General features: G+C 54.5%; 3 protein-coding genes across 8 annotated transcripts; 2 read left to right on the top strand and 1 right to left on the bottom strand.

The window, feature by feature from the left end:
* The first annotated feature begins 168 nt into the window (after window positions 1-168).
* SYS1 (SYS1 golgi trafficking protein) lies at window positions 169-2487 on the top strand. The gene is made up of 3 exons (XM_042836014.1): window positions 169-335; window positions 800-867; window positions 1481-2487. The coding sequence occupies exons 1-3, from the start codon at window positions 174-176 to the stop codon at window positions 1719-1721; spliced, it is 471 nt and encodes a 156-aa protein (XP_042691948.1). The 5' UTR covers window positions 169-173; the 3' UTR covers window positions 1722-2487.
* Window positions 2488-5758: 3271 nt separating this feature from the next.
* On the bottom strand, window positions 5759-14069 carry TP53TG5 (TP53 target 5). 4 transcript variants are annotated; one of them, XR_006171610.1, is made up of 8 exons: window positions 13011-14069; window positions 12043-12384; window positions 11336-11401; window positions 11117-11253; window positions 10574-10862; window positions 10451-10494; window positions 8703-8850; window positions 5759-6678 (listed from the first exon to the last, which is right to left on the bottom strand). XR_006171610.1 is itself a non-coding variant. In XM_042836020.1 (7 exons), exons 1-4 carry the CDS (start codon window positions 12277-12279, stop codon window positions 10583-10585), a joined length of 720 nt encoding a protein of 239 aa, XP_042691954.1. In that variant the 5' UTR covers window positions 12280-14069; the 3' UTR covers window positions 5759-6678; window positions 8703-8850; window positions 10451-10494; window positions 10574-10582. The 4 variants fall into 4 exon arrangements, 2 of the variants coding, with proteins under 2 accessions (XP_042691954.1, XP_042691955.1); XM_042836020.1 differs by having other exon boundaries at window positions 12043-14069; XM_042836021.1 differs by lacking the exon at window positions 5759-6678 and adding an exon at window positions 8091-8165 and having other exon boundaries at window positions 12043-14069.
* A 208-nt stretch (window positions 14070-14277) lies between these two features.
* Window positions 14278-20340, top strand: DBNDD2 (dysbindin domain containing 2). 3 transcript variants are annotated; one of them, XM_042836023.1, is made up of 4 exons: window positions 14278-14330; window positions 18252-18407; window positions 18881-19024; window positions 19750-20340. In XM_042836023.1, the coding sequence occupies exons 1-4, from the start codon at window positions 14288-14290 to the stop codon at window positions 19953-19955; spliced, it is 549 nt and encodes a 182-aa protein (XP_042691957.1). In that variant the 5' UTR covers window positions 14278-14287; the 3' UTR covers window positions 19956-20340. The 3 variants fall into 3 exon arrangements, with proteins under 3 accessions (XP_042691957.1, XP_042691956.1, XP_042691958.1); XM_042836022.1 differs by lacking the exon at window positions 14278-14330 and adding an exon at window positions 17261-17712; XM_042836024.1 differs by lacking the exon at window positions 14278-14330 and adding an exon at window positions 17853-18089.
* The last annotated feature ends 1151 nt before the right edge of the window (window positions 20341-21491 follow it).

Raw genomic sequence — 21491 nt, 5'->3', positions numbered from 1 at the left:
GGCCGCGCTGCCCGCGCCGGCGGAGCTCAGCCTGGAGCCGGAAGGCGTTGAGGACCGGAGGGGCTCGCGGCGCGGACACCGCACAGCGCGGGGTCCTCCGGCCCGCGAGGGGGCGCCGTGCCGCGCCGCCGCCGCCCATCGAGGCCGCTTCCGTCGCGCCGGGCGGGCGGGCGATGGCGGCGCAGTTCCGCAGCTACGTGTGGGACCCGGCGCTGATCGTGGCGCAGATGGTGCTGCTGCAGGCCGCCTACTACAGCTCGCTCGGGCTCTGGCTCGCTCTCCTCGGCGCCTTCGGCAGCACCGGGCCTTCCCTCCATCAGATCTTCAGCGATGAGGTAAGGGTGCGGGCGGTGGGCCCTGCGGGGCTCCAGGCCGTGTCCGTGTGTCCGTGTGTCCGTCTGCGCTTCCCGCCGCGCGGCAGCCCTGAGGCAGGCCGGCCCGTGCTCTGTGCCGGTGTCCCGCTGGCAGCTGGCTGTATGGGAAGAGCCCTGTTTGAAGGCAGCCCCTCCGCTCCCTGCTCGTTGCAGGGCAGTCGGACTGAACAGCTTGTAGAGGGCCCTTCCAGCTCACACGGTTCTGTGAGCCCGCCCTGGGCACGTCCCATTCACCTTGCGGTCTGTCAGTGTGGATCCAGCAGCTCTTTCTGTACAGGTGTCCCGGGCAGAGACACAGACCCACCAGAAGGACTGCTGTGACGGCTGGGGCTCCTTGTACTGACTGTAACCAACGCAGGGAGTTGGTGTGGCTGGGCTGTGGGCTGTCATTTGTGCTGTGATTTCTTACTAATAATGCTATGTAGATTCTAGGCTTCTCGACTCCGCCTGGGAGGCTCTCCATGATGGCTTTTGTCCTCAATGCACTCACCTGGTAAGTCAGCAACTGGCTGGAGCACACACAGCACTTCTAACGGTTCTGGTGTCTCGAGCTTGTTCTTTCATAACGTTGAACTTTAAGAGAATTCAGCATAGTTTACTGCCTCTCCCAAAACATCTCATGGAAGCCCAGTGCCTGGTGAGCATGTCTGCTGAGATCAGGTTATTCCCTGCTCTTGTCTGGAGAGGAGTGCAGGTGGGAACTGCTGACTCCAAAGGTGACTTTCTAGATACTGGATAAGACATTTGACTTCACCGTCTCAGTGAGAGATTAAAGTTAGAATTAATGAGTCTCAGCAAACTGATCTATAAACAGCATTGTACCTTGCACCTGCCGCTGGGCAGAGATTACTGGGGGAGATCATACAGAGGGCCAGTCAGGCTTTTTAAGCTGAAAGCTCATTTCCCTGCCATTGTGTAATTAAAATGCTGTAAGCCACTTAAATCTTGTGGCTGCATCTGTAAGGTGAGAAACAACCTATCCCTAAAACAACTGAGAAGCTTTGAAACAACTGAATTAGCAGCACCAATAACTTGTTAGCTCTTGCTGTAACCCCTTTTCCATAGGCATAGTGCAGCTTGTTTATTCATCTGTCTTTACTTTGCAGTGCTCTGGGCTTGCTGTACTTTATCCGGCGAGGAAAGCAGTGCTTGGATTTCACAGTCACAGTTCACTTCTTCCATCTGCTGGGCTGCTGGATTTATAACTCGCACTTTCCCTCGACTCTGACGTGGTGGCTGGTGCACATCGTGTGCACGGCACTGATGGCTGCAATTGGGGAGTACCTCTGCATGAGGATAGAACTTAGGGAAATCCCACTGAATTCTGCTCCCAAATCCAATGTGTAACTTGCTCTGGCAACAACATGCTGCACTGCGTCATTGTTTCCAGCACAAGTACATCTAATGCCTGAAAGTCATCACTGAAGAAGCACAGCAGGTCTGTTGAGACTTTTTTTTTTTAAGGACTGCGTGAGTGTGAGCATCTCTGTCATCATCAGATAACAGAGGAGGAGAAGATGTTTATTTTATTAACACTAAGCATTTAATGACTGTATGGCAAGCGTGCTCTTAAACTCTTCACTCTTGAGACTGTTAAAAGCCAGGTAGCAAAACTTCACAAGGAGGAGCATCTGGAATTTAGCAAATGTGAAAGGTCCCTGTATGGGTACTGCAATAGTCAGCTCGTTTTGCAGGAGCTGGCACTATGAGCAGTGGGGCTGGGAGCTGCTGCGTCTGAGCTGACACTTGTCTGTGCTTTGGTTGGAAAAAAAGTCAAGGAAGTGAATGAATGGGGTAAGAAAGAATATGGCTGTACTTACCTGAATCACCAGCTGAGACCCTAAAAACCTTGTAACGTTAGATGGGGTTGTTTGCTCTTTCCACGTTTAATACATAGAGATGTCAGACAGCAGTTTGCTGAAGAAATCTTTTGTAACAATAAAAGTATTACGTTGCTGTGAACACGTGACAGTTCTCCTGGGAAGCTGAGCACTTCAGAAAATACCACGAATGTTTGTATCATGGCAACAGAGGAGGATACAGCCAGAGAAGAACATAATTCGTAGGCTGCCCCCTGTTCCTGCAGTAAATATCTTGTACCTCTCCTCTGTAATCAGTGCATCTGTGAGTGCTGTCTAGGGAAATCAGCAAGCATAATGCTCACTTCAGGAGGAGCATCAGCAGCCCAGGGCTCCACACGCTCTGTCCTAGGCTGGAGCTGGCTCAGATAAGCCTGCAAAGGTTTCCAAGAGCTGTTCATATTTACCTGGTTCTTACCTCTGACTGGGGGGGGGAGATAAAGAAAAACGACCCACAGCAGGTCTGATCTGGCTGAGGTGATGTTTATTTCAGGTGAGAAACCGCCGCTTGTTTCTGAGAGAGGTAGGATGTGCTTTCTTCTAGAGGCGCTTCCAGTAACCCCACGCACGGGGCGCTCACAAACAGCGGCGTCGCTGCTAGGAGGTAAGGCCGAGCGGTTCCCTCGGGACCCGCAGCCCGCACAAGCAGACCTGCATCCTGCAGGGCGGCCACTGAGGGGCGTTTGGTTTGCAAGAACCTGAAAGAGGGCAAGGCGTGTTCTGAAGGAAGAATTTCTGCTGTGCACATCTGGCTGTGGTAGTTTTATTTTGTACGTTAATGTTTGTAAATGTTAATTTGTGCAAACTGCCTGCTAATTTGGCTTGTTGAGAATTGATGGGATGATTTGAGTTGCAGATGGGAAATTCCTTGAAGTTGCTCTTTTGTTACTGGGGGAACTGTATTTCAAGTCCTACTTCCACATTCTGTGAATTTGGGCAGATTGATATCAAAGTGTTTTAAATACCTGGCAAGTTTGCTGCAGAGAAGGAAGCGTTGCAGGTTACATGTGCTTAGGCACAGCTTCTGGTGGTCTGAGACTTCACCAAGACCTCTTCCTGACCAAAACCCCTTTAAGCTCAATTTTAGTGCTATCATATGGATAGCAGCAGTCTTTCAGATGAAAAAGTTAACACAAGTTCAGCTGTCATTTGTTACTGCTTCCCCTCTAACTCTGCTGTGTGTTCAGCAAGGCTTTTCATCGCTGCTCCAGGCTTTTTGGTTTCTCATATTTGAGGATCCTTGCTTTCCTTCCAGTCACGTTCAGCCTAGCAGCAGCGCTCGGCCTTCCAGTAGGTGCCAGTATCTCCTTCTGAAAGGAGGTGTGCATGCGTGGTTGGGATCCGGGCAGCAGAGGGCAGAGGGCACGCAGTGCCTTGGGGCTGCCAGAATCCAGCTCGGAATCGGTTGTATTTTAAGGCTCTTTCAGGGTCATTTTGTTCCCTCTCAGTACCAACAGCAAACAGCAGGGGAGGACATCTCAGTTCCCTGGGAACAGGCAGAGGAAGGGAAGTTGCAGTACCCCCATTCCTTAAAGGAAAATGGACAGCTGACCCTGGGATTGTCGAGCTTGTATTAAAGAGATGCTATCTTTGTTCTCCTGGAAGACCAAGGATGAAAACTTCAGACCAAAGAATGCTTCCTTCCTTACTTTCTGAATGATAAGATAGGCTTTGAGTGCTTCAATGACCACCCCTGCAGGAGGATGTGAAGTTTTGATGCAGCCTTATGGCTGGAGATCCTTAGGCAGAGCAGGGCCATGAGAAGAGTCCTTGGTGCACCTGGATTTAATGCTGAGGCTGTGGGACATCCAACACACTGCATTGCGTTAGCACGAAGCATGCTATGGGAATAGAAAGGCTTTTAAGTCTGCTCCCTTTGAGAATTAAATCCAAATAGTGCTTTTTTTTTTTTTTAAATGAAGAAAACTTACTGTAGTTGTCTGAGTTACAAGGGAAGTTTTGCTAAAAACTACACACAGATTGAGGAGGGAGCTTCTGAAATTCATCACTGTCATATTGTGAGACCTAGTTTTCACTTGCATTCACATTCAGTTAGATCTTAGCAGCACCTTTGGCTTTAAGAATTTCTGCTGCTCCATACCTGAATGGTGGCAGATGGTCTTTGCTTCTTAATGAAACTTCTTTTTTTCATGTGTGCAATGGATTGAATTATTTGCTTCCAGGGAAGATTTTCCACAACACCTGCTCTTCTCACAGACAACAGTAGCATCAGCTAGCCATCTGCAACCAAGGTTTTGCAAATGATGACTTCTAGATCTCTGCTCAGACTTTTACATTCCCCTTCCCCAAAGCCATCCAAACACTGAAAATGTTAAGAGAAGCTGCCAAATTCAAAGAGAAGCTAAGGAAGGGAAATGTTGAGAGTTGTGCTTTGTCTCCCTAGAGGTATAAAACCCCTATTCAAAACAAAGATAGTACAGTGAGCTGGATACAAAGATTGCAGCCTCAGATGCCCACCTGCTCAGCTTTCCCCCCCACTATGAATCATAAGCAGAAGAGGAAGCAAAAGAGGGAAGGGAGAACAGCATGGAATAGCATACACTGTTGTTGGAGCAGAGCAGGGAGGAGAACCAAAGCAGCGTCGTGGTTCAGAGCGGGCTCTGCAGTGCCCTGGCTCCCCCTTTCTCCACTGCCTGTTGTCAGGCATTGTGCCAAAGATGCTGAATACATGAGTAACTCGTCTGCTGAAGGCCTGGGTTCAACCTTGCTCTGGAGTGCTGTCTGAACACCAGCTGCTCCTCCCCATCTCAATTCTTGGAATTTGCCTCCATTCATTCATTCCATCCTGCAGCTGCAGGAGCTGAATGGGTAAATGAGAGAGTAGTAAGAGGAAAAGCATGAGTGCCAGGAGAGGAACGCGAGCAGTCATTAAAAAACCCCAAACCACTACTCCTGTCCTAAAAACAAAGCAAGTGCCCTGACATGTGGCCAGTCTGAAAACAGCCAGAGTGATGTGTGACATATTTAGGTAAGGCAGACTGAAATACCCTGTTAGTTAAACACAGACATTTCAAATCTGATGAAAAACAGATGGTTCTCTTAATTAGAACATGAAATTCACAGCCACATCCAGCTGTTAAGCACTAATGCAGAGCGTGATGAAAACCAGCTCCTTCCCCATTCAGGAGTGGCAGTATTCTGCAGGGCATGAACTGAAAGCAGGGGAAAGACCAAGCAAGACTGTGCTTCCCCTGGGAGAACCACTGGCCCCAGGCCACACTGGGTCCCTGTGGCTCCTCCTCCCCTACACAGTAAGGCAGGGCTTTTTGAGTATCCTTGCACACATAACTGCATTGTATTCCCAATAACAGTCTTTCTAGCATACCCAGAAATTGCATGCAAGCACCTCTCTAGGGCAAATACTTTCTGTGCTTGTACCAAAGCTGCAAAACTAACAGTGCTCTGAGCTGCAAAGGGGGCTAGAAGAGGCTGCATTGCAAACAGGAGGCAGGACAAATAGTTTCAATCTCTGCAACAGAATTTAATACTATAAAATTACACACAGTCACCCACAGAGCTGCTTACAAGTACTACTGGGAAAAACATCAAAGTAAAAGAGTTACTTTAGAAAGGTTTTGTCATGGTTGCTTAACATCATCTCCCCCCCACCCAAAGATTTTCTTGCCTCTTCATTTCCTTAGAAAAGTGATCTACACATAACACAGGAATTACTTGGGAGTCCAGATATGTGCTAGGAAAGAGGTCATGCACCTGTGGCTATTCTTTAGCAGGGTTTTCAGGGTGTCCTCCCAGAAAGAAAGCCAGCACCTCTGTGCTCTTTGCAGGACGTACACCATCCCCTGCCCTCACAAGTTTCCAGCACCCAAATCAAAAACCTGGAGAGCTGACATTGTGGAAACAGGCAGCTGAACAAACAGGCTTCCATACAAGAGCCATGGAAAGGTCCAAAAAGAATCTGGTATTCGTGACTCACTTCCCATTTTCCCCCAAATCCCCTGCAGGCAGCCAGAGCTCTGCTTGTGCCCTGAGGCCAAAGGGGACAAATGTCCCAAATTACAGAGAAATAGCGAAACCCACGAGATGCTGCTGAACTCTTCAGTCTCACAGACATGGGGCAGAGCTGAGGGTCTGCTGGTACTGCACACTGTGTTCCTCAAAGGTCTGGAAAAGCAAACCATCAGAAAGGAGCCCCAGTGTACTGCCAGCACCTTTGCTGTGATACTTACGGAGCTGAGGTCTATAAGTTCAGCCAAGTGATGATGAGGGGGATGCTAAGAACTGACACATGGGGAATGCAGATACAGGCAAAGCTTTGGGCTGTGCTGGGATTGCAGAGGTCAAACAGGCTGCCTTGGAATTTGATCTTTCGGGACTCCTTCCTCAGCATCTCCCAGATGGCTGCCGCTTCCTTCTGGCACTCCCAGAGAGCAGTCAGGGCACAGACATGAAATTCGTCCCAGTATCTGCAGCAGAGAACCACACCATTAATTCCCTTACTGTATCACAGCATGAAGGAGCAGGCAGAGCCCAGTCAACCCTGCAAACATCTGCAGCCTCAATATTTTGAGCCCCAGGACCAGCACAGAGAGCAGCCCAACAGGAAACACCCACTCTATTAAAGCTTAAAGGTTCAGCATCCCAACAGGACTTCCACATAGAGCATGATGGGTGCAGTCCTGCTGGCCTAGCACACTCCAGCACTAGCCCTGTGCTGCGTCTGCCCCTCAGCTCCTGCTTACCTTTGCTAAAGAAGCCAGCTGGCTCTGGAGAAGCTGCTTTTGAGCTGTTCCCAATAAGCTCTCTGCCCACAGCTGCAGAGCAATGTGGATGAGCTCCAGCTGCCCCCCAGGTGAAGACACCAGGCATCAGGCAGAGCCGTGCCTCCCTGCCTTGCATGGGGAGGACTGGAGCAGGCATCTCTGTCTGTTTGGGTTTGGCATGTTGCTTTGTGGAGGAGATTTATTTAGATTATTTCAGTTGCAGAGTATTTGGGACTATCAGAGTATTTGACTCAGTGCCAGAAGCAAAGGCTGCTGTATAGTGCTGCACTGTGCTGGGGAGGGGATGATGACATCCTAGGAGATTGCTGTGTGAACAGCAGCACAACAGCATGTCCCAGCACAGCTGAGCTCACAGGTGAGGTCTCTACTTTGTAGATGCAAACCCACAAAATAAACCAGCAGGAGCCTGAAAGTCTCAGCGAATGCCATGGCCTGTGCTCAGCCCTGGAGCCACAGCCCTGGTGACTCCTCCAGCTGGCACGGGCAGCACTGGCTGGCAGAGCTCCCCAGCACCTGCAAGCAAGACCTCAGAACGGTTCACCAGTGTGGTTTGAAGCTGTGGTTTCTCTCAGAATGATAACCTGTCCCCAAGATAGATTAGGCTCTAAGCCATGCTTGCTGCTAACCTTCCCCAGGTCTCCCTTCAAAAAGAAAAGCAGTGGCTCTGCACCTTTGCTACCCAGGGCCCCCAGGCTCACATCCCAGCCCAGCAATAGAGCACAGACCCCAGCACCAGAACAGCACAGCCTGGTTTTGTCTAAGCACCCGGTGCTGGAGTTGGCACCTTCCTCCAGACACGCAGACGAGAGAACTTTATTTAGTTTTCTTACCAAGCTGAAGTCAGAATGCCAGCTGTGATCCAGTTCATTAAACAGAGTCACCGTGGCAGAATAAATATCCTGAGATAATGAGAGCCTGCTGCCAGGCAAGGTGGGGGTTTAGCCTGACTCACCCCTTTGGGTAAAGGGTGGCACAAAGCAGCACCCAACCCACTTCTGCTTTTGGTCAGGGATGGCACATTGCAGTTTCGCCCCACTCAGCCCCCCCTGCTCAGCTGCTGGGCTGCGGTCACACAGCCCTTAGGGAACCAAGATGTCCACGCTGCTGGTGCAATGCTCTCAGCTCCACTTCCACCCCCAAGTCATGTACCCAGAGAGAGGACCATGATTCTGGGAAGGCAGAGAAAGGATGGGGTTAAAGGCCAGTCATTCAGAAATAGTTCCTGGCAGGAAACTGGGACGTCACTGTCTTTTTCCTCTGATCACAGCAGGCTTGTCATGCACTGTCATCACTTCACCAGGACTGGGACAAGCCAGTTCCTTAACCCCTGCCCCACTGGGAAGACCCCTTCCTCCATTCCTTCTATTTTATGTCCCTGTTTAAAGCCCCCTCCTACACATTCACCTGCCCTGGAGCTGGAAGTTTCAGTAGAGAAGAATCAGCCCTCAGCAGCCAGACACAGCACACACTGTGCTGCGTGCCCTGCTGTCCCCAGTACCAAGAACCCACATGCTCAGAGACACAGTACTGAGAAATTCCCATTGCATCCCAGCATCCTGCCATGTCCTGGGAAGGCTGCACACCCTGAGCTGGTTTTTCTGTGCAGAAAGGGGAAGAAAGAGCAGGACATAGCCAGCTCCCATCTGCTTGGTGCCTAGCAAGGAGGCAGGCAAATAAACATGAAAGCAGAGGTTCGCTGTACTCACCCACAGACCCTGTGCAGCCCCTGCAGCTCCATGCTGTCCTCCTTCCCGTATGTGGCCATGCTCTCTCCCAGCTTCAGGACGCAGTCAGAGACACTTCGGTACACGTTGGTGCAGGCGGTGCCCGATGCCAGCAGCATGGCCAGATACCCTGCCAGCACCAAGGGGTTGGTGTGAGCATGGGACCTCTGGGGGCAACACCCACCTCCTCCCTGGGGTGGCGCAGGCAGGGGACACCAGCACCCAGATATCCCAGGCACAGGATGTTCCCCATGCCCACATCTCCTGAGTCCAGACTGGACCTGGCTCTCATACTCAGATCCCAACCCAGATCCCAGCCCCGGCCTTACCCAGCGCCACAAGTATCGCAGCCGTGCCCCACTGCCGCCCCATGCCACTACCCTCACTCCAGCCCTGGTACCCCATGGCCTGCAGGATCCCCGCCCACCTCCGTGCGGAGGGCAGCCAGCTCTGGCCATAGATAATTAGTGGATCTGGCCATGGTTAATTAACAAGGAGGCTGAACCATCGCTAATGAGTGCCCACAGGCAGAGCAGTTCTCATTGCAGCCCTTTGCTAGCACTCATGGCTGCATGCAGCCTGCACCTCACATCTAAGCTCCCTGTGCCCATGGACACCATTACACCCCTTTGCCAGCACTCACCCCCCTAGCCTGGGAAAATGCAGCTCAGCACATGGAGCTGCATGGGAAACTGTGGGATTTGGGGTCTCAAGGGTTAAGTGCACCAGGCATCCCACATACACCCCATCCTCTGCTAAGCTTCCTAGACTCATGCAACCCTGCTTCTTCCCACAAACCCTCAGTTGTGCAGCCCTGTCCCTTCCTAGGATTCTCAGCCTTGTGCAATCCTGTCCCTTTCCACGAATCCCTCTGTTGTGCAGCTCCATGCTGTGCAGCCCAGCACCATGCGATCCGAGTGCCATCTGCTGGACTGGCCCCGGTGTGCTGTGCACGATGCACTGCTCTGTGCAGAGCCGAAAGCCACTGTCAAACCAGACTGCAGCTCTCACGTGTCACCCCAAATGTGCAGTAGGGGCTTCCAGCAGTGGAGACCTGGGCAGAGTAAGCATTGCTCTGGGTTCATGCTCTCTCCTTGTGCTCTTGCTCTTCATTTGGTGCTTTCTGTGCTTGTCCCAGTGTTGCTCTGAGAGCTGCCATTGCTGTGGGGCTGCAGCCACCCTCAGGCTGTGTGCTTTGAGCCTCCTGGGTAACCCAGTGCATCACGTTGAACAAAGCCTGAAGTGTGTGTGGCTTCAAAGCCTTCAACTTCAGCACCTCCAGCTATAAAACGTTCTTTGTTGATTCTGGCACCAGCAGCTCCCATTGCTGTAATATCCTTAAGGGGATTACATGGTACTGTGCATCTTTACAGCCTGATCCTGGCTTTTCTCCAATGAGTCATTCTTTGGTTACCCCAGCCCAGATGGGAGCAGGAGGTTTCTGGAACTTTGACAGCATCACTATGGGGGCTGGTGGTGTCTGTGCCCCATGGGCATGAGCACAGTGTGTCCTGGGGTGCCCGGAAGAGAGACCTCCTCCTCTCTGTACACATCTATCCCTGCACCTGGGGGGGGCTGCACCCCAGCATTCTCCATCCCCTGAATCCAAAGCAAGTAGAAACCTCTTACAGGCACAGTGGAGAGTCAAACTAAAAGCAGTTCTGAGGCAGACAGCCAGTGTAAGGCATAGGCCACCCCCTTTATTCATAGCAGAAGGCTGAGCGCATCACCTCACAGGTCTCCTGGCAGCTCTTCTCCAACTCCTCAGGCAGCCCTGAAAGTGAAGCCAGCAGCTGATGAGCTGTGCTGGAGCTCAGGGGGGTGGCCCTGCTCAGTGAGGACAGTGCTCATACCAATGGTGGTCACCGGGAGTAGTGGATGGTGAGCGTGCGCTCCAAGCTCTCTCCGCAGGATCGGGTGCAGCAGGGCTTGACCCAGCGCTGGGCTGAAGGCCGGCACAGCACTTTGGGGGCTGGCATGTGGAAGCGCTGGGGAAGGGTCCTCAATAAGTCCCGCTTTGCTTCCACAGCTGCTGGTGGTGTGCTTGTCTCTGAGTCCATTGGTGCATCCACGATGCTGCTGGTCGAGCTGGTCTCAGTGTTGTCCACAGCCTCCTCCAGCTCTGGCAGGTGGCGACATTCCCTAAGCCCAGACCGAAAAGCATCCTGCATCTGTGCTGCCCAGAGGGGCTGTATGCCAGCACCGGGTGCGGGTGGTCATGGCTCAGTGCACCCAATGGGCTGCACCTGTCTGCACACCTCCATTAAAGCGGAACCCAGCACCCTCCCCGCACCACCCCAAACTGCCTCTAATTCACACCCCTGGGCTTTATCCTGCTGTAGTCCTTTCCCAGCAGAGCAGCAGGGCTGGGGCACGGACTCTGCACCCCCACCTACCTGGGGAGCAGTGATGTGATGCCGGGCAGCCCCTGTGCTGTGAGCGAGTGCCAGCAGTGCACAGCAACTGCATGCAGCCGCTGCACCCTGCGGTTTGTGCTCTTCAGCAGCCGAAGCAGTGTCAGTGATTTCAGTGTCTGTGGGGCAGGAGGACAGGGGTAGGGCTCAGAGACCATCCCATGCCCCACAGCCCCTGTGGTGATGCCAAGGGACCCTTACTTTCCAGAGGCGACTTTTCTGCTCCACGATGCACAGCGGGCAGGGCTTGTCCCTTGGGTCTCCAGCCTGAGAGGGGGAGAAAACAGCGATGGGTCACAGGGTCACAGTTAGGGTTAGGGTGGCACCAAGCTCATCTCAGAGAGCATCCATCTCACTGGGTTGCCCTGGGCTTTGTTGGAGACGCAGCACCCCAAGCAGAGATGCTTAATTTGAGCAAGGGGTGGGCAAATCAGTGGGGCCTTCTCCCAGATCATGGTATTGCCAAAGGCACATGGAGACCCCAACCCCTCTGATAGGGTCCCCTCCCTGTGATGTCCCCATGGTGGTGGCTCGGGGAGTGCAGTGCCATGCCACAGCGTTGTACCTCCTGGGGTGCAGCTGATTTCATTCTGGGTGCAGCTGATTTCATTTTGTGGCCTCAGATGGCAATGCAAAGCTGTGGGGAGAGGTGTTGGGGGCTGTTCTTGGCACTGCTGGTGGCCACAGTGTCATGGGCTGTGACCTCACTGTTCTGTGACACTAGAATTCCAGGCCCAGCACCCAGCTGTGCAAAGAGAATGGGGACAGCCCTGTAATGGCAGAGATGGATCAACAGAGAGACAGCTCAATGGGAGATCAGCTTGATGGAGAGAGAGCTCAATAGGGGTACAGGGATGGAGCAGCTTAAGGGTGAGAAGAACACAGTGGCAAACAATGCTTGTCTGTACCCTGTGTGTTGGGATGGCTCTTCCTCTGCGGTCCTTCTGGACACCAGCATCTGTCCCAGCTCCACACTGCCCCCAGCCCTGTGCCAAGTGTCTCCTGGCTCCCTGGGGGCTGAGGCTGTGTGGTGACATTGACATGACAGGTCCAGTGCTGCAGGGCTCGCGGTGAGCCATGCCTTCACCCAGCTCTGGCAGCCCATTCAATGGCAGTGGTTCCAATCTGAGCGTCCATGCAGCCATCCCTGCCAGCTGGCTTCAACAGAAATGCAACACATTCTGGTGTGGGAAAAAAGTGCAGGGCTATGATGTCAGAAACAAGTATCCCGGAGGGGCAGTCTGTAGATCCTGAGGGAGTGAAAAGATTAAAAGAGTAGAAAGGGAACCCCCCCAAATGCACAGGGCAGTCACTGATGCGAGCAGCCATGCCTTGCCCTGCAGCTCTACCAGATCCCATGCCACCAGCCAGCCATGGGGATGTCTGCAGGGCACGGACCTGGGATGCAGGGACACAGCACTAGGTCAGAGCCCCCTGGGGACCACCAGACCTGAGGACACCGGTGTTCTCTTGGGGCACGGCCAAGAGCATGGCCCTGCTCCCCCCAGTGCTGTGGGAGCCTCATTTCTCAGCAGCCACATTCCTGTGAGGGTGTTTATGGCTTTGCTCTCTCCCTGCTGTCCCAGACTAAAATCTCCCTTTTAAGGAGCCCAGGGAATGCGGCTGCTGCAGCTCTGCAGGCTGCTCCCTCACAATTTATTGCCTCAGAAAAAAAAAGCCTTGCCTTGTTTTTCTCTTTGCTCTGCAATTTACCGAACGAGCCAAGCTGTGCCTCACTGCCAGCACGGCCTGTGAGGATTACGATCGGTTTTCCCCACGGAATGATTCACCTGCCTAGCACCAGCTCACCTTTCACTGTGCAGCTGCTCCCTCCCCAGCTCCATCCTCACCTCCCGCCCCACACGCCCTGACTCACCTCCTGTTTGTTGCAAACCTGTAATAGAAGGAAGAAACCTGACCGGGAGCAGCAGGAGGAACAAGTCACGTTGCATTTTCCCCTGATGACGACCACGCTTTGATGCTGGGTCCCCTGAGGATTTTTGGCAGGAGCTGAGTTCTGTGTCCCGGAAAGAAGATGTGTCATTCCCTACCTGGGCCAGTGACCCGGATCTCCTGGGGACACTTCCCAGGGACCAGGGCACTGTGGTTAGGGTGGCACAGGACAATGCCATGGGCCTGCCCCAGCAGCACAATTGGCTCCATCCCTGTGGGTATCAATCAGAGGTTTGTTCTCAGGGTTCCCTACTTCGAGTGGGAACTCCCTGTCACCTTCAGTGTCCCCTCTTGCCCTCTGGTAAGGAGCAGGCACGCTTGGTCACGAGTGAAAATCATTGTGTGGGGCCTTATCAGTTTAAACGAAATGAGTGCCCTGCTGAGCTGCACTGCTTGTGCTGGAGAGCTGGGATGAGTCAGGCTGTGGGTGGCTGATATCATGGCTCCCAGCCCCCTTCCAGCCAGGCAGGATGGAGCATACAGATGCCTGCATGTGGGTCCCTCAGCACCACCAGTGCTGTGCCCACAGTGGGGACATGGGGAGCACAGAGCCCCAGGGACCTTGGGGTGCTGGAGGGAATCCTGAGCAAGGGAGCGGCTTCAGTGTGCTGTGATGGGAAGCGGTGCCAATGGGTGCAGACATTGCACATAGCACAGAGTTGAGCTCATTCCCTGGCCCTACTCTCGTGTTTTCAGCAAGGGTCAGCGGGGGTGGCTGACAGGGTGGGCACACTGCCTGGTGCAAGCCAGGCCTGCAGGTACCCACATCCACACCAAAGCTCACCCCTCGTCACCAACATCACCTGCACGAGGTGACACCAGCAGCTGTGGGAAGCACAGGCAACAGGTCTCCAGCTCAGCCCAGCTTCTAGCAAGTGGGGCAGACAGCAAAGGCAGCAGGAGAAGGATGCAAACAGCGCCCGGCGATTCCTTTTAGCCAGAGGAAAAAAAAAAAAACCAATAACAATAAAGGACGCAGCGAGCAGAGCGTGCATCCTCATCCCTTGCAACGGGACCTCCGCACGGCAGCCAGACCCGCAGAGACCCCGCCGGGCTCCAGCATCCACGCAGCCCCCCGAGTCCCGCGCACCGCCCGCTCGCTGGCACCGCCCCGCAGCACCGAGCACCGCCCCGCAGCGCGGCCATGGGCGAGCGGCAGCCCCGCGCTGAAGCCGGCCCGGGCTCAGCAGCCGCCGCCGTATGTCGGGCGCCGGGGCTCGGAGCCGCAGCCGGCGGCTGCCCGGTGAGTGCTGGGCGAGGCGGAGTGCGGGGGAGCGTTCGGAGGGAGGGGGAGCGGGGTCGGGAGGGGGTCTGCCCTGTAACGTGCTGTAAGGGCTGATTGCCGAGCGGCGATGCCCCTCTCGAAGTCCTACCAGCCCAAATCCTGGCTCGCCCCGCAGCTGCAGCCTGCCGGTCCGGCTGCTTCGGAAGGGGGATGCGTGGAAAGCCCCGAGCCCGGGATGGGGATGCGCAGTGGGGGCACCTGCTTGGGAAGCGACTGAGCTCGGGGACCTGTTAGCCACAGGACAGGAGCAGAGGCGGCTGTCCGTGAGCCCCCCGGAGCACCAGGTGCCCCCGCACCAGCAGGGCTTAAGGGATGAAGAGAGCGAGCAGAGCAAAGCACGAACAGCGGTGTGGGACGACTGGGAGCCGTAGCCGTCTGCGCGCCGAGCCTTTCCCTTCCCCACGCCGTGCTGCCCTCGCGGCTTTTTCGTCCTCCCGCGGCTGTAAGAATTGAATCAGGGCCCCGTAAATAGCAGGGTCTTATGACACAGCCTCTGCTGGGTAGAAGAGCTCTGGGCGGCAGGGATATTTTTAGTGCTGAGACGCAGGGGATTTGGAGATGCCTTGGAGGAGTGCAGGCGTTGAAACCGCTGTACAGAGGGGTTATAAAGTGCCGCGTCCTCCCCGTCTCAGCTCTCCTCGCTTTTCCCAGCAAACGGCTCTGCCAAAACCACCGCTTCCCTTCCACTCTTCTGGTGCATTTCCTCTCACCAAGGCTGTGGTTATTTTTTGCTTTGCTGCGACACGAGGTCAGGAAAGCTGACTGAGAAGGGACCGGGCAGGGAATTCATGCTCAGGCGGCCATGGTGTCCAAGTATCCCATTTCCACGTGCATGACCCTGAACGCTTCTCTGCAGCATTCCCAGCTTTCCACTCCAGCTGCTTCTCCCTAGGCTAAAGGAGCAGAGAGCCCTTGGGACTTACCCTTGCTCTGCCATGTTTTTGCTGGGGCAGGGCGGACAAGAAGAGGCCCATATCTCTGCAGGGTTGCCTGGAGGATACTGTGTCAGTCGAGGAGCTGCATCTTCCCTGCTTCAGTCTCCCCATGTCCTGCAAGCCAGGCAGCTGGGGGTGCCCTGATCCTTTCCAGAAGTGCAGGGTCAGGTTTTGGTCCAGGGCAAGTGCAGGGAGAAGGGCTGAGGTAGCTGAGCTAGACTGCTCCCACTCATTTGTTCTGTAGGGAACAGGGAACCATGCTTGGTGTGACCCCTCATTTGAACTCTCCTCAACCCCTTTTTTCCCTACTGAAAAATAATCTTGGCTCCTTTGAAATTTCTTCAAGGAATTGAAGAGCTGAAGAAAAGGCTGTTCCCACCCCCGTTTGGCCTTGTGCCTCCACTAACAAGCCTTCTCCTAGCCCAAAATACACCCCTTCTATTCACCGGCCCAGAGGGGGTTTGTACTGAAATCCTGCAGGAAAAGGAGAAATGCAAAATGTGTCCATTTCCCACAGAAATACAGCCAGGCAACGGCAACACGTTCTGCTCCCAGCCTGAGTGAAGGCTTGGCACCTTTCAGCCGGTGCTCCCTTGAACTCCGTTCTGCCCTCACCCCATGCCAGCAGCATCCCTGGAGCTTGTCCCTTCCTCACACAGCCCAGCGAGCTGTGAGAGCCGGAAGGATCTGCGGGCAGCAGGGTGCTCGTGGCCCTGCCGTCTGGGAGGGCCTGGCTGTGCATGCAGATAAGCTTCTGGTCCCATGGCTGAGAGGCTGTAGCAATAACCATGACAATAGTAACGAAAGCCAGGCCACCAGCAGGTACTGACAAATCCTCCGCGGAGCACAGGGGCCGCATTGTGCGTGTGAGCGTGTCGCTCGGTGGGAACATGCCAGCAGGATGAGACAATCCCCACGCTGGCAGTGGGAGCATGACCGGCCGTCACATGGCGAAGGGCAGCGGCAGGGAACGCTGCTCTCCTTTATGTCTTCAGCCAGCACTGCTGGGGAGCAGCTACACTAGTGGGGCTGTTTGCTCCCTGTGTGCCCGGAAGAGCCCTGGGAGGCGGGGAAGGCTCCATCCCCGACTCTCACCGTGGTCACGGGTCAGGCAGGGCAGAGCTGTGCAGCTGCTGTGTTATGCACATAATAGCAGCTCAGAGCTCGTGCTCAGCACCCCAGCGAGAGCTTGAAAACAAGTTCATTTAAAAAAAAAAAACAAAACAGGTCCGGCTAATTCTTCCCACAAGAGAAATCCCGGCATGCCTTCGCTGTGCACCACAGGAATGTTGCCACCAGCACTTGTCCTGGCTGACCCCATCGTGCCCTTATCCCATGTATCAGTCACGTGGTGGGGAAGAGAGGGGCAGCGGGAAGGTGAATGGCAAGGATCAGCCGAGCTCATGGCACTACAGGCAGCACCTGCTGGCATTTGGTTTATTTTGTATTTGTACTGGAGGAGAATTTAGAAACCCTCCATCTTACCTTGAAAGTAGGGTATCTTTGGGAAGGTGCTGCAGCAGCACTGGAATGCAGCTATGAAAGCTAAACCTGAACCCTGCTTCTGCCATCACGGCTATCAGCCTGGGCTCTACACCTGTATGGCTGCCCAGTGGCCAGACACAGCAAAGCAAAGGCCCCTTCAGGCAGCCAGGATTGCTGCCCTGGCATTGCCTTGCTGAGGACCGCATCTGCTTCCAGGAAGTGTGTGATGACCAGACCTGAGTGCTCTGTGCTGCATGCAGAATGTGGTTCAGCCGAAGGATGCCCCGGAGAATGGCATGCAGAGGGCACAGAAGCCCTAAAAGACTTCTGAGATGATGTGACATTTATCCCCAGAATAACACACCAGGCCCACCACCTCCCTCCAGTCTGTGTCCTGGCACTAAGCGTTGCTGACAACCACCTGCTGTCTCTGCCCCTGCTCTACCAGACAGGGAGAGGATGCTGGGCGCTGCCTGCTGCTTGATTCCCTTCACCCCACCCCGAGGAGTGGAGGGTTTGGGCTGTGCTCAGAGCAGGGGATGTTTGTTTGGTTTCCTTGGTTACTGCACTGCCTGCTCCAGTAATCACATTTTCCTTGTGCTGGCTGGGCCAAGAGCTGCAGGGAGGAAATCTGGAACAACTGAGGTCAAACACCAGCCTGGGAGCAGCCAGGGCCACTGGCCATGGTTCATCTGTGGCATTTGGGTCCTTGCCATTGTGGGTACCCAACCCGAAAGGGATGTACCAGGTCCTGGGATGCAGCAACAACTCCCTGCTGCTTTCCTTCAACAACTGCCCAAGGGCTTCTTCACTCCCATGTGAGCCAGGGACACAGGCACCGGCGCTGAACTGCAGGAGGAATTACAGGAATGAAAATGTTTGTGCAGGCAGAAGCCAAGCTGGCTGTGCAAGTAGGGGATGTGAGTGGGGGAGCCTGCGAGCGTGGGTGCGGCTGTATTTATGGCAATGGTGGCGGCAGGGGGGGCAGTGGGAGTGAGCGTGTGCAGGGGTAACAAGGCTGCTAATGCTTTTTATTCCTTATGCATTCCTCAGCCCAGGAAGCCTGGAGCACTAATGCCAATTCTTGTTTCAGGGAATTCCCCCTGCATGTTAACGTTCGCAGACAACACTGATTTGCAGCAAGAAAGATGAATTTTAAACATGTGCTTAAAATGACTGATCTCACATCAACACCCTTTCCCCCCACCATAATTTACTTCAGCAGCAGTGAAAACAGCGTATGAGCTCCCAGCTCCTGGCTTCCCAACACTCAGAAGTGAGAGCCGACTCCAGCATGGCAAGTGCCACTGCCACTCTTGCACATAACATCCACTCATAGTGACCAGATCAATGTGCAAAGCAGAGCAGAGAGAACCACCTAACCAGTGCCGAGTGAGCAGACATGGGCAGAAGGGCTTGTCAGCCCGCCTGGCCTGACCCTCCTTGCCTTCTTCCCCAGACATGGAGCCGGGGCAGCGCAGCCTGGATGCGGAGCAGATGCAGCAGCAGCAGCAGTTGAAACTACGGGAGCGGCAGAAATTCTTTGAGGAGGTTTTCCAGCATGAAGTGGATTTCTTCTTCCCCGTGTCTCACCTGCAGCTGGAGCATCGGAGACGTAAGTGCTGTGGGTAGCGGAGCAGGACTAGACATGCTTCAGGGAGCAGGTACAGATTAGAGATTGGCAGGATGTCCCCAGCCTAAATGGCAGCCAGGGACAGCATGTCCTGCACGGACAGGGCCACACATGCTGCGTGTGGGTGTGCACATGGATTACTCACTCCACTTAACAAAGGCACTGAACTGGGGTACCCAGGCTGGCTGCCTGCATAGTCACTGGCTCTCCAGACAGCAGTTTGGAGCGGGAGCAGGGATTGTGGCGACAGCAGAGTTTTCCAGGGGATGTTTTAAGCAAATGTGATTCTCATTTGGACCTCTTACCAGCAGGTGCAATTTGGTTCTCCACTGCAAGGCTGGCCTCCCATTTTGGAGTTCTTCATGAAATCCATGGGCCAGACAGGCTTGCATGGGCTATTGGTGCTCTTTGCCTGACACTAGCACTCACCATTTTGCTGACCTCTGTCTCTGCAGCCCCCTTGGGGAGCATTTCCTCCATGGAGGTGAATGTGGACGTGCTGGAGCAGATGGACATGATGGACCTGTCAGACCAGGACACTGTGGATGTGTTTCTGGCCTGTGGGACAGAGGAGAGCAGCGTTTCTGAGCCCCTGACAGGTATGAGCGCTTTGTGGTCCAGACCGGGAGCTCTTCCTGCCTCCAGCATCCTCACCAGCTTCTTCTTCAGCCCTGGCCACTTTGACCTGTCCCAGTGCTCTGTGTACATGTGCACATACACACATCCTCCATACAAAGACAGTCACTTGGTGCTGGTTACCACGAGGTTGGCAAGACCTCACCCTGGGCTGGTCCATGCCACTATCCACCTCCACAGCCCAGAGGTAAAGACCCTGTAAATATACTGCACTGCAGAAGATAAGAGAGCCCAAGCACAGACAGCCCCATGAGCCAGCAGCAAAGCTGGGCAGACGTCCCACAGGGAAAGCCCCGCATGCCAGCATCTTCCTCCCCACGCACATGTACTGCAGCGAGTCACCAAGGCCAAGCCAGACATTTCCCCAGCACATCCTGTGACTGCAGCTGATGGCCTCACACAGCATGGCTCTGAGCCGTGCTTCACACAGGACAGAGAAGGCTCTGCTACCAAAAATGGGGAAAGAATGCAAGGCAGAGCCCAGAGCCAAACCAGGGGGGTGAGATGGGAACGGCTAGAGCAGCCACACAGCTCCCACTGCACCCCAAAGAGGGGTGAAGGAGAAAATGTGGCCTACAGATTAATAACTTGTGTGTGTGGGGGGGGAGGGGGGGCTAGCTTTGAAGTTTTGGAGGGAAGAAGCCTCCAGAAGCCTTTTTCTTCCTTCTCTTACCTCTCTCTCCTCCAGGAGCAGATGCCAGCCAGTGCCAAGAGGAAATCACCCTGCAAGTGCCCAATGCAGCTGAGACCAAGTCACGCATTTCTTCCACATCCTCTGTCTCCACGGATCCCAACAGCCTGGACACCAGCGAGGAGGGGGCTGAGACCCCCGTGGTGCAGTCAGATGAGGAGGAGCTGCAGGAGGACAGTCCTAAAGAGCTAGCAAGAAGCTAGCAGCCAGCTCTGCTCTGCTCCCAGCCTCTTCTGGATGGACCTGCCAGCCTGGAGGAAGGAAAGCTGCTGGCACTCAGTAAACCCCATCCTGGACTGCTGCCTTGCAGGAGAGGAGAGAGAGTTTTCCCCTCCTCTCCCTCTGGAGGTTTTCCTGGCATCCAAGGGAGAAGCAAATGGGTATTGTAGGCTCCCAAAATTAACTCTTCAGGCTTTGCTGCTAACACTCCCTTGCTTCATTCCCCTCAAATGCTCAGCATCCTACAGCCCCACCATTCCCAGAAACCATCCCTTGGGATCCCAGCTCCCATTGTCCCACTGACAAACACCCTATCCAGACAAGCATTTAAAAAAGGCATACAGAGAAATAACACTCCTATCTAACCAAGCAGTGGGTGTGTGTGTTACTGGGAGAAAACAGCACTGGGATGAAGGTTAAGTGGGGATTGCAGCAAGGAGAGAACTCTAAAGCAAGTGTGCTGGGAGTGCCACTTGGGAGCAAACTAATACAGTTCTGCTATGCATCCCAGCTCCAGCACAGGGTGAAGTCCTGCATGCAGGGAACAGGCAGCACAAACTTCTGTTTGCTCTGCAAAGCAGGTCATGTGTGGACGGGCAGGTCACCATGCAGTGCTGCATCCATGAGGCAAGCAGCCAGAGGCTGCAGCATGGCACAGCTGACCTCAAGAGATTTGCTGGTGACCTGTAACTACCAGGATGATTTCCTACGCAAATTGGCTGACAGAGTCCATCAGCACACACAGCATCAGCTGCTCCTCCAACATAGTACAGGATCATCATCATCCTGGCTGCAGGCTGATTTGGAGGAGCGAAGGAGGAGCCATTACAGTGGAGCGTGTTGCAGCTTGCCTCACTGGCTTCCTGCGAGCCAGGACAAGCAGGGCCTACTACCTCTATCAGCACATGTAGGCCAGGAAAGTGCTGCCACTGCCCCCGCTGCGTCAGCAGAGCCACAGTCAACCCACAAGTGAAAGAGCATGGAGATAAGCAACAGGGATGTAGGAACACCGTGTACTCAGCTGTTCCCCAGGGGAACGTTCTTGCCACGATGCAGGCAGGCAGTCCTGCACAGAGGGCACTGCATCTCTGGGTATGACGAGCTCCATCACAGCCATGTGCCAGCATCCTCACAGTGCAGCCTTCCTCCTGAGATTAGCACATGGAAGCAGCGTGCAGACGAGCCCACTCCCTAAGGAATCTGCTGCCTGCAGGACAGACACATACAGGGAGACTAGAATGCAGAGGGGCATTCCGAGGAGAGGGAACCGCGGGCAGTGAGGGCAGCGCTGGGCCTTGAGGACAGTCCTCACAGAGCCCACAGACGGCAGGAGCAAAGGAAAGCTCTCAGAGGAGAACCCAGGCTCCTGCCACGTGGGCTATATGCATGCCGTGGCCACTGGAGCCGGCGACAACTCACTGCCCTGACCGGGCCCGGGCAACGAGACGAGCGCCGCCCGCTCAGCGCGCCACAGCACACAGGCAGCACCGCCGACCCGCACCTCCACCGCGACGCCGGAA

The sequence above is a fragment of the Centrocercus urophasianus genome, unplaced genomic scaffold, assembly GCF_019232065.1.
Source record: "Centrocercus urophasianus isolate 14NV4802_14NV808 unplaced genomic scaffold, USGS_Curo_1.0 seq_562, whole genome shotgun sequence".
NCBI lineage: Eukaryota > Metazoa > Chordata > Aves > Galliformes > Phasianidae > Centrocercus > Centrocercus urophasianus.
The sequence above is the reverse complement of the archived record's forward strand: the minus strand, read 5'-3'. Positions and strand labels throughout refer to the sequence as shown.